This window comes from Arvicola amphibius, chromosome 6 (assembly GCF_903992535.2).
Source record: "Arvicola amphibius chromosome 6, mArvAmp1.2, whole genome shotgun sequence".
Lineage (NCBI taxonomy): Eukaryota > Metazoa > Chordata > Mammalia > Rodentia > Cricetidae > Arvicola > Arvicola amphibius.
Genome location: NC_052052.2, coordinates 1253369 through 1264999, shown reverse-complemented (window position 1 = coordinate 1264999; position 11631 = coordinate 1253369). Strand labels below are relative to the sequence as shown.

At 48.1% G+C, this 11631-nt stretch overlaps 1 protein-coding gene across 1 annotated transcript in view; it reads left to right on the top strand.

Moving 5' to 3' along the window:
* The first annotated feature begins 184 nt into the window (after window positions 1-184).
* The window catches only part of Morn1 (MORN repeat containing 1), a 61324-nt gene continuing 49877 nt past the window's right edge, over window positions 185-11631 (top strand). Inside the window, 6 exon segments of the mRNA XM_038334800.1 lie at window positions 185-261; window positions 982-1053; window positions 6488-6586; window positions 7611-7721; window positions 8591-8681; window positions 9133-9220. Of these exon segments, the coding sequence (XP_038190728.1) occupies window positions 186-261; window positions 982-1053; window positions 6488-6586; window positions 7611-7721; window positions 8591-8681; window positions 9133-9220 (537 nt within the window). The 5' untranslated portion in view covers window position 185.

The window sequence follows — 11631 nt, the reverse complement described above, 5'->3', positions numbered from 1 at the left end:
ACGGGGCCGGAGGAAGTGCGCCGTGCTGCACAGGCGCATTGGTGTCCTGGGGGGGGCGGGGCTCCGGAGCGGACGCCTTCGCTGCGGATGTTACAGTCGCCAGGACAGCGCCTGACCCCGCCCCGTGGCAACCGGGGGCCAATGGCAAGCGTCTTTACGGTTGCTCGGCAACCTGTGGCGGCAAGATGGCAGCGACCGGCGAGCGGACTCCGGCTTCGTTCCAGGAGCCCCGGCACTTACCGAGACGGCCGCCGCGAGACGGTACGAGCCGAGTACCCCGTCTGGAGCTCGGTCGCTCTGGAGGGCAGCGCTGGTACTTGGGGCTGCCCAGGGCGGAAGCCTGTCTGCAGACAGGCCTCGGCCGCGGTCGGTGACTCCGCAGGTGGGGTCGAAGCTGCAGGCTCTTGGCCAGCCCGCCCTGTTCGGTGGGTGGGTAGAGCCGAGGTCAGGCTGGGCAGGGTGAGCATGCAGTCTGATGGGAAGTTGTCCTAAAACCGGAGAAATAGGGTCGCTGTGAGGCCAGAGTCCACGCTAGTGCCGCTATCTCTCCGCCCCAGGCTGCGATGCTAGCCCGGAGTCCTTAGCGGTGAGTGTGGATTTTTGTTCCGTGGTGAAGGGCCTGGCAGGATGGGCTCCTTGCCGTCTTCTCACCGAGGCTGTTCCACTGGTTCCCCTCCCTCTCCACCACCTTTTGAACCCCTCCTGAGAGCCTGCAATCAGTTTTTGTCCTAGCCCTCCCCTTGGTGAGCCTACCTTTTTCGTTGGCGCACGTTCACGTAGCAAAACCCAAAGAAGAAGCGGCTGGGCCAACTATAAGCAGAACTGAGCCCCGCACATTTTGAGCAGTTAATCAAGGTGAAGCACACTGTCAAGGGTTGAGAATCTAGAAATGACCTGCACACTACTCCGGACTCTGAGCTGCTCCATCTTGTGTCTATTGATGTCAAACGGTCACTCTGTTCATCTTTTTTCCACATACAGGCTATGGCGTATATGTATACTCAAATTCTTTCTTCCGTTATGAAGGAGAATGGAAGGGAGGGAAGAAACATGGTAAGAAGCTTCTAGTCATTCCATACATACCCTTGCAACTCGGAGCCAGTTTTCTGAGAAGTTTGGGGAAGCCGGTGTTCTCGTACCAAGCACAGAACAGTACTGTGCCTGCACACTGGTACCACTTTGCCCCAGTCATGCTGGAATCGGTGTAAGACCAGTTCCTGTAAGCTTGGAGCTGATCACATGCCTCTCTCTCTCTCTCTCTCTCTCTCTCTCTCTCTCTCTCAACATTGCATGCTATGTGTTTGTTATTGGACACTCAGGCTTCTAATTTTCAGCCTGAGTTTCTCTGTATCCCAAAAGAAATTGAGAAACAAAATTGGTGAGTAAGCGAGAACCCCTTCTCTCCATCATGTCCCTGGTAGCATTGCAGTTATAGAAAACCACCAGACAAAAGTCAGAGGATATGTAGATTGTGCTCTGAAACATTGACTCTCTCGGCTCCTGGGGAAAGGCAACTGTGTTCTCACAGGCTGCCTCCCGTTGCCTCTCTTAGCAGAATGGGTGAGGTCTGTTATACTTTCCTAAGTAAGAGTTATTATATACAGGCAAGGCATTATGGTTTGTTTTTGATCATAAAAATGGCCAGGTTGTAAACAGAGACTGCTCATTCATTTCCTATCGCCCCAGATCCGAATAATCACGCGGAAACTATATCAATTACAACACTGCTTGACCAATGACCCAGGTGTATTTTTAGCTAGCTCTTACATCTTGAATTAACCCATTTCTAATAAACTGTGTGTCACCACGAGGCTGTGGCTTACTGGATAAGGTTCTGGCATTTTCCTCCTTCAGCAGCTACATGGCATCTCCTTGACTCCACCTACTCTCTCTATATATATCTCTTCCAGCCTGGCTATATTCTGCCCTGCCATAGGCCATAGTAGCTTTATTCACTAACTAATAAAAGCAACACATATACAGAAGGCCATCCCACATCATCTCTCCTTTTCTGTCTAAATAAAAAAAGGTTTTAACTTCAACATAGTAAAATTACATATAACAAAACCTGTATCAAGCAAGAATTACAGTTACAATATTAGGTCTATTTGTATCTCTGGCAAAATTAAAGAAAATGTTCTATCATCTATCCTATATTTTTGAGTTTAAAATTTCATATCTAATTTGTCCTTTATCATAACTAAGGAAAACTATAATAACTCTTTGACTTCAACTCCATCAAAGACCCCAGAAGGATATAATATTACCTAACTAAACAGGAAGTGCATTGTAAGCAACTTCCAAAGTTCTAGAATTGACAGAGACATCATGATGCCTGGACAGTCATCCAAAGTTCTTCTGTAACATTGGGGCATTCATCTTCAGCCTATAGGCAGACTTTTCCATGAAGCAGGAAATTTGAAAGACTTTTGCCTATATTGGCAGTTTGTCAGTCACTTTCTTCTGTGTCCTGCAGAATGTCTGGCAGACTCATGAAGCAGGAACCCTAAAATACTGTCTCACCTTTTTTCTTTTTTGTTTTCTTTTTTTTCCTTTCTTTCTTTCTTCCTTCCTTCCTTCCTTCCTTCCTTCCTTCCTTCCTCCCTCCCTCCCTCCCTCCCTCCCCTCCCTCCCTCCCTCCCTCCCCTCCCTCTCTCTCCTCTCTCTCTCTCTCTCTCTCTCTCTCTCTCTCTCTCTTTCTTTCTTTCTTTCTTTCTTTCTTTCTTTCTTTCTTTCTTTCTTTTGGTAGCTTTGGAGCCTGTCCTGAAACTAGTTCTTGTAGACCAGTCTGGCCTCAAACTCATGGAGATCCACCTGCCTCTGCCTCCTGAGTGCTGGGATTAAAGGTGTGCACCACCACCACCCAGCTTGTCTTACCTCTCTCACCTCTTTTGGCAAGTTCAGCAGTCATTTTTCTACGGGTCCTGCATGTCTAGTTCATAAAACATACAATTAAGTAGTTCAGGCAAGAGCAGTTTCTTGCCCAAATGGCTAGCAAACTCCATAAGAAGACTCATCGATGCCCATCATCCTTTTGAAGTAATTAGTGCTGCCAGAAGCAGACATGTCTTACTGTTGAGAAAAGTCTAAGTTCTTAAAACATTTTAAATGCCATATTCTGTAGGTCTTTGGAGTGTTGAAATATATCTCTATATATCTAGAAAACCTACCTAACAAAAGTTTGATTATGATAGATGACTATCTGCTAATCTGTATTTCTTAATTATACGTTACATTTTAAAATGAGCTGCACAAACACAATACCTTATACACAATGTAGCAAAATCGACCTTAAATTTGTATCAATAGACCAAGATCAATACCAATGCAAAGTATTCATCTCTATATCATAGCCCCTTATTTTTTTATAAATTAACTTTGACCATTATTAATCATTTAGAACCAACCCTTTTAAATGAAAATAAACATTTATAAACAATTATTTTGGGGGCCGGGCAGTGGTGGCACATGCCTTTAATCCCAGCACTTGGGAGGCAGAGACAGGTGGATCTCTGGGAGTTTGAGGCCAGTCTGGTCTACAAGAAGTAGTTTCAAGACAGGCTCCAAAGGAACACAGAGAAATCCTGTCTCATAAAACCAAAAAACTTAAAAAAAAATATTTTTGGGAATTTGTGTGTAGTTTTCTCCAAACCGCTTCCTGCTGTTTGTTGGGTGAAGTATTTTTAAGGTTCATGGAGACCTTTCATGGGGGTCTTCTTGTTCCATCAAACCACATTAGCCTGGAAGGAATCCACAGGTTCCCATCCTCTTTGGAAACAAGCAAAGCAACATATCCTTAGACTAGAATTTTGAAGTCAAGATCCCTTTTTGTTGGTTTAGCTTAACAGCCCCCATAATCAAATGTCTCTCTGCAGTTAGATCATTAACAGTCAAAAGTTCAAAGAAAATTCAATAATATACATAATCCAGACTCTCTGCGTATATTCCATCTTTATGCGGCTTATTTTTTAACTCTTACTTTTTAATATTTATTTTATTGTCTTTACTCCTTTAATCTATGACTGTACTCTTGTCTATATTCTTTTTCTTCTCTCTCCCAAGCCTATGTACATGTTTTAAACACACTGACCCAGAAGCACCTTTTTATATTTTAAATGCTAAGAAGATGTGGCTAGGACCAACTCTGCGGCCTTGCCTATTTGCTCCACCCAGTCCAACATGGCAGAGGTATGTTCACTGCCTCTACAGACCATACTCACCGCCCCAGCTCCAGGGACGCCATTAAGCAATTTGTAACACGCTGCTCACAGACCCGATTTAAATGCAAGCCTCCTACAAGAGTCAGCGCTGTTTGTGCTTGCCTCTAACAAACAGAGCCCACCCAAGAAAACGCTGCTATCAAGAAGCCGTGCTTAACTCTGTTCTTTTATGCCTAGAATTCCTTCCCAAGACTCTTAGGTTTTATGTGGAGGTGGTTGCCCACGTTGGTGCACCATTTATAAACAGAGACGGCTCGTTTATTTCCCAGCTGCCCAGACCCAAATAATCACACGAAACTACATCAGTTACAACACTGCTTGACCAATGACTCAGGTGTATTTCTAGCTAGCTCTTACATCTTGAATTAACCCATTTCTATTAAATTGTGTATCACCATGAGGCTGTGACTTACCAGGTAAGGTTCTGGTGTCTTCCTCCTTCCACAGCTACATGGTGTCTCTCTGACTCTGCCTACTCTCTATAGATAACCTCTTCTAGCCTGGCTATATTCTGCCCTGCCATAGGCCAAAGTAGCTTTATTCATTAACCAATAAAAGCAACACATATACAGAAGAACATCCCACATCACCAGGAAACAGTGGCCTTTAATTAATTAAATGCCTTTAATCCCAGCACTCAGGAGGCAGAGGCAGGCGGATCTCTGAGTTCAAAGCTAGCCTTGTCTACAGAGCTAGTTCCAAGGTAGCCAGAGCTATCTATACAAAGAAACCCTGTCTCAAGAAAAAAAAACCAAAAACAAGAAAGAAAGAAAGGAAGGAAGGAAGGAAGGAAGGAAGGAAGGAAGGAAGGAAGGAAGGAAGGAAAAGAGAAAGGGAAAAGGAAATAAGCCAGTGGCAATGGTGGTGCACATCTTTAATCTTGGGAGTTGGGAGACAGAGGCAGGCAGATTTCTGAGTTCAAGGCTAGCCTTGTCTATAGAACATTTTACAGGACAGCCAAGACTACACAGACAAAAAAGAAGAAATGACCATATTTTCAGAAAACCTAAGCACAGAAAAGTGCTGGGTCTAGACTTTCCAGTGTCTGGGCTTCCTGGATTTTTTTCAGTTTGTCGGTTCTGCCCACTCAGTACACTAGAGGGCTTTTCCTATCTACTGGCTACTAAAATAGTCTTATTTTCTGTTGTTTTCTTTTTAATTGTTTTTTTCTGTTCGTTTTGAGGCACAGTCTTGCTATAGCACAGTCTTGCTATATAACTCAGAATGGCCTTAAACCCGAATCCTTTTGTTTCAGCCACCCAAGTGCACCTCTGTACCCAGCCTTTACCAGTGTTTTTTTTTTTTTTTTAACTTTTTTATTTTCTTGTGAACCCAGGGCCTGTACCTGTTAGGCAAATGCTCTACAACTAGGCTATCTCCTTAGTACCTTTCACATTTTGTTTAGTGTTTTTATCACACAGACCTGGCTATCCTAGAACTGGCTATGTAGACCAGGCTAGCCTGCCTCCTGATCTCTGGAATTAAAGGTGTGAGCCACCACCCCCTGCACCACCACAAAGGATTACTTTTCAGTAAGCAGGCATCTAGAACTATTGTCAGAGCTATCCGAAGAGCACCCACTTTTTTTTCCCTAAGATTTACTTTTCTTTATATGCATTGGTGTTTTGCCTGAATGTATGTCTGTGTGAGAGTGCCAGATTCCCTGGAACTGGAGTTACAGATAATTATGAGTTGCCATGTGGGTGCTGGGAATTGAACCCAGGTCCTCTGGAAGAGCAGCTAGTGCTCTTAATTGCTGAGCCATCTCTCTAGCCCCAAGCACCCAATTTTAAGAAAGATGGCTCAAAAGTTAAGAGTGCTTACTGCTCTTGCAGAGGACCTGAGTTCAATTCCTAGCACCTACATCTCAGGTAGCTTATAACAGCCCATAGCTCTGGCTCCACGGGACCTGACACCCACTCCAGTCTCCATGGGCACTCTTACGCATAGCACACACACACACACACACACACGTACGTGTTCTGTCTCCTTGTGTGGATACAGGCAAGGTCTCATCTGCACAGCTCATGCCTCTGTGGTCATTTCAACTGAGAAGCTGGCATTCAGGAATGTTTCGGTGGGTTGTTTTGTTTATATGAGTTTCCAGTATGTTGCCCAGGTTGGCTCAGACTCCTGAGTAGCCTGGTTACAGATATGCGCCACCATAGCAACTGAGGTTTTCACTCTGAAAAACAAGCCCAACTGGCTGGGTTGTTCTATGGTCGTTCCCACTCCCCAGCTGATTGCACATTGATTTATCTTACCAGGTCACGGGAAGCTCTTGTTTAAAGATGGAAGTTATTATGAAGGTGAATTTGTGGATGGAGAAATCACTGGGGAAGGCTACCAACACTGGGCCTGGTCAGGTTAGCATTGAACATGGGTGGGCATTGATGCTCTCAGAGTTTATGGACACACAAAGTGCTGTGTGTAAATGGGGGCCTCAGGTTCCACCAACGGGAGAATAACAGCCTGCAGGCGGGGGCAAGGCAGTGTGAGCCTACAACCTGGATGACCTCCATGACGCCGAAGGCTGCCCTGGAGTCTCCTAGCTGAGGCTCTGACTTACCTCCACAGACAACTCGGTCTTCTCCTTAGCACCTAAGTGGAATAAAGATTTATCATCCCAAAGTTACAGTTTTCTTCCATTTTAAAGATATTTTAGGCCAGACGTGGTGACACATGCCTTTCATCCCAACACTCAAAACAAACAAACAAAGATATTTTGGTCACGCTGTATTCTTGGGTGGGAAAACTGCCCCATGGCTTCCTTGCCCGTGGCTGGGGGATTTCCTGGAGTTTCAGGCCTCACAGCAAGCGGGTGGTTGATGCTCAGGGGAACTTTTCTCTTGGGCTCAGCACTGAGTTGTTTTTAAAGAGCTGAGAAAGAAGGCTCATCCTTCACTCTATACCATCAGTACCACAGGGAGGTTTCCCAGGACAGCCTGCCACCTCAGCCAGGACAGGAAGCACTAGTCCACTGCATTTTCTTCCTCACAATCCAAAGAGTAAGGCAGAGACAGACACCAAGCAGGTGTAGTAGCTATACCTTTAGTACTCCACTCACAAGGCAAAGGCAGACTGAGCTCTGTGAGTTTGAGGCCAGCTACACATAAAGACAGAATCCTCCATTTGAAAATGGCACCTCAGGTCAAGTGGTGGTGGCAAACTCCTTTAATCCCAACACCTAGGAGGGTAGAGGCAGACGGATTTCTGAGTTTGTCATAGAGCTCAGATTGAGCTCTATGACAGCCAGCACTACACAGAGAAGCCCTGTGTCAAAATAACTTTAAAAAAAAGGAATTAAAAGAAAGTGGCATCTCCACTGCCACTGGCTAGGGCATAGCAGAGAAACAGAAAGCAGCTGATTCTCCCTCTTATCTGCACCAGGAAACACCTACTCTGGACAGTTTGTCTTAGGAGAGCCACAAGGACATGGCATCATGAAGTACAAAGCCGGAGGTCACTATGAAGGGGAGCTCCTCCACGGCCTGAGGGAAGGTCTGGTGCTCTGGGGCTTGGGGGCCTGTGTGTGCTCGGGTGGTAGAATGACTAATGTAGTCTGTCTGAATTTAGAGGCTAGAAAAAGACAGGAATTGGCACCTCATCTCTGCTGATAGTGCATTTGAGCCACGTACAGGTTAAAGCAGCGCACAGTTATTTAATGACTATCTTGGGTCCTCCAGCTTGGCCTAAGACAGGTCGCCCCGTTTCAGAGTGCTACAGCCATGGTTTGTCCAGATCCACTCTCCCAAGGTCCCACTGACCCTGAACTTCTTCAAGGGCCTGAGCTGGTCACTTCCTCTGTGGTCTGCAAGCTAAGGATAAGGGGCAGATTGAAGGGGTACCTGTCCCTTTGGGCACTGTGGCAAGTGCCCTGCCCTTCCTGTTAGCCATACCATGTAAATGAACCTCGCAGGCTCTAGTGTGTATGAGTGTAGAGGGAACTTCCTTTTTTTTCTCCAGGTTTGCTTGAGTTAGGGAACAGAAATATCTCTTAGTTTCTGAATTGTCCAAAACCTGAGCGTATTGACAGTTCAACAGGCCACACCTTCATTGATGATTCCCTGCCCTTTCAGGTTGTCAAGCCTTTCGGGGGGAACTCAGCTAGTCTGGATCAATTTTATCAGCCTTGCTGACCTGGGCACTGGCACTACCTGTCCCTAAGTGCATCTACCTTTCTTGTTTGAGCAGGCTTAATCAGCAGGCCTAGGAGGCAGCCTGGCCTCTATAGGGGACCCTGGTACTCAGCGTTCTGCCTAGATTGGGTGCAGGCAGAGCTACTCCAGGAGACTAAGGGAGGAAAGGAGAAGGGTCATCACTAGTAGGGGGTATGGAGTGAAGTTGGTATGTTTTGGTTCCTTCATTAGGACAGGGGTTTCTGGAGGACCAGGATGGGCAGGTGTACCAGGGTTCCTTCCATGACAACAAGAGACATGGCCGTGGGCAGATGATCTTTAAGTGAGTATGGGTCTGGGAGGTACAACCTGGTGCTTGGGAACAGGAGTGGTCCCCATAACTCCTAGAGTGCTGATGGCCTTGGGGCTCTGGGTAGGTAGATTCTGTAGAAGTTACCCCACACCTGCCCTTGAAACAGAAAGTCACCTCTTCCACTTCTTTCTGTCATTTTCTATTTTGAATAGCAGAAGCCAAACATGTCCTTCCTGCACAGGGCCCAGCATGTTCTGGAAAGTGGGGCCTGTCATAGGGGAGATGGGGTACGTGCAGACATGTCCCCGCCTGTCACCAATCCTCCTGAGCCAGCTCTGGCAGGTCAGGAGCTCACAGACCATCTGCTCAGGGCCTATTTTTGCCTTGGCCCCGGTGCACTTGCTGTGCCTGGTCAGAGGAGTCAGTTTGAGTCACTGCAGCCACCTGGCGCCTACCTGAGGGTCCTGTGCTGTGCCCTCAGGAATGGTGACAAGTACGAAGGTGACTGGGTTCGAGACCAGCGTCAAGGACATGGGGTGCTGTGCTGTGCCGACGGCTCCACTTACGAGGTACTACGCTTACTGCCATGGGGGAAGGACTGGGAGTCTTGGTGGTGTTTGCCCATACTTCATCTGGCCATGCCGTGGAGGTCCTGAGCTCACATTCAGCTCATCCTCACACCTCACACCCCACCCAGGGTGCTGACTTTCCTTCTGTTTATTGAGTCCTCGTGTGGAATGAGCCCCTGTGCTGTGAGTCAGGTTGACAAGGAAGCCTGAGCTCTGTCCACATGGGAGGAATGAGATACTGTGAGTTTTGTGGGCAGAAGACAAGACTGCACTAGTGCCATTACTGAGAAGTGCGAAGTTATTGGCCAGGAAAACTGGCACGCTACCAGGAGGGGCACAAGAAGAAACACGGATTACAGCGCAGGGAGGTCCTGAGACAGGGCCGGGCTAGCTCCACCATCTCTGCGCTGACTGCTTGCCAACTCCTAGCAGGAAGCAGGAGCTTAGGGCCCCTGGAATCAGGCTTCTTGGCTACTGCAGTTGTCACAGGTGAGGCCCCGGTGGGAGGGATCCAAGGCTAAAAGCCCAGGTGCTGCTGCTTGCTGTGATAGCAACGAGAGCTCTATTGTGGGTTTCCAGCAGGAAGGAAGGACACGCTTAGGCCTCTAGACTCCGGACTGTCAGAACTGCCTCAGCTACTAATTTCTCGTTGTGTCACAGGAACCAGGATAGTGTGATTCATATTTTTTCCAGATTTCTCAAGTGGCAGAGTAACATCTGGAAGGAACAGGCCCCTGAAAGTAGGAAGAGCCCCACCCAGTTCATACAGAACGGGGAAGATGGGAAGAAGGTCTACAGGGGTGGGGGGTGGGGGATGACTCCTGTAGGAGATTGCTCAGATGCAGGACACTCAGAGTGGTCCCTGCTGACTCCTAGGGAATAAAACCCTCCTACCACAGAGCCCGCCGCTCCCTCTGCTGACTGCTGGCATTGTGCCCACTGGCTAGGGAGAAATGTTTTGGGCCCAACTTCCTGATGGAAATGGAATGGTGTAGGGCAGCTCCCACAGAACTGCGGGGCCATAGAAGCCTGGCATGGGTGCCCATGTCTGTTTACAGAACAGAAGAGTTCCGCCTGGGTAGATCTTAGCCCATGACTTAGTAGGGTTGCTATTGCTGTGATAAAACACCATGAGCAAAGGCAGCTTGGGAAGGAAAGGGCTTGTTTAATATTGTACTTCCTGGTAGTAGCCCATCACTGAAGAAAGGTCAGGGTAGGAACCCGGAGGCAGGAGCTGAAGCCAAGGTCTTAAAAGAACGCTACTTACGGCTTGTTCCCCAAGGCTTGCTCAGCTTTCTTACAGCACCCAGGACCACCAGCCCCAGGGGTGGCACTGCCCACAGTGAGCTGGCCCCTCCCACATCAATCATTAACCAAGAAAATGTCCCACAGACTTGTCTTCAGGCTGATCCTACGGAGGCGTTTTCTCAATTAAGATTCCCTGTCAGATGATTCTGTCTCGTCTCAAGTTGACATAAAACGAGCCAGCAGGACTGGTCTGGTCAGTGCTGCTGGAGTCTGTGGACACTGCTGGCCTAGAAGCTGCCTCTGACCTGGATGTGAGACAGTGCACATCGCTGTGTGTGCTGCTATGGCCAGTCACCAGTCTGGGCCCTCCCCCCTTTAGGGGGTCATCCTCAAAGGACCTGACTCTTACAATATGTCCCAAGCAGGATCAGTGTGCAATGGTCGTGAGGACCCAAAGAGGTCACTTCTCTCTGGCCTGTGCTGCATCCCAACAGAATCCACCATGACTCAGTCCACACTACGCAGTGTCTAGTTTCCAGTGAGTAAGGCCAGGCCTGACGGATCACCTCCGACCTGCCAGACACTGTTCCAAACCCTCCACTTGTGGACTCACATAAACTCCCCATATCTCTCTGAAGTAGCTGTTTGCTACATTTTGTAAATGGGAAAACTGGGGCCCAGACTTTGCTTCCCAATCCATATACCTGACCCTTCCCTCCCTGGGATTTGGGAAAGGCCTTGCGCCACTGGGTCCCTCCAGAATTCACCCCACTGCTCAGGTATAACGGGCAGCCCAGGAAGTCCCCTTCACACCACCACCTGCGCCGGAGTGAGAGGCGGCTAAGAACTCCCTCCAGCCGGGTTTCTGTCCCACAAGTACTCAGACCTCCAGCTCAGCTTCACTGCTGGTCATGACCACTTCCCTGATGGCCACTGGCCATCGGTGGCTGGGATCCGTGGGGCCCAGCCCCAGGCCTTTCCTTTCTGAAACCTGAAAATGTGTGGCCGTGGCCAAGAGACATGAATGCTTACTTTCACCACCAATAGCCTGCAGTATGTCCACCAGGGGGCAGCCCAGCCTTGGGTCCTTGTTCCAAGTTTGGGTGGAAATGCTCTGGGCCTTAAGGCAAGCAGCAGAGAGGCCTAAACAGCGAGCTCAGGCC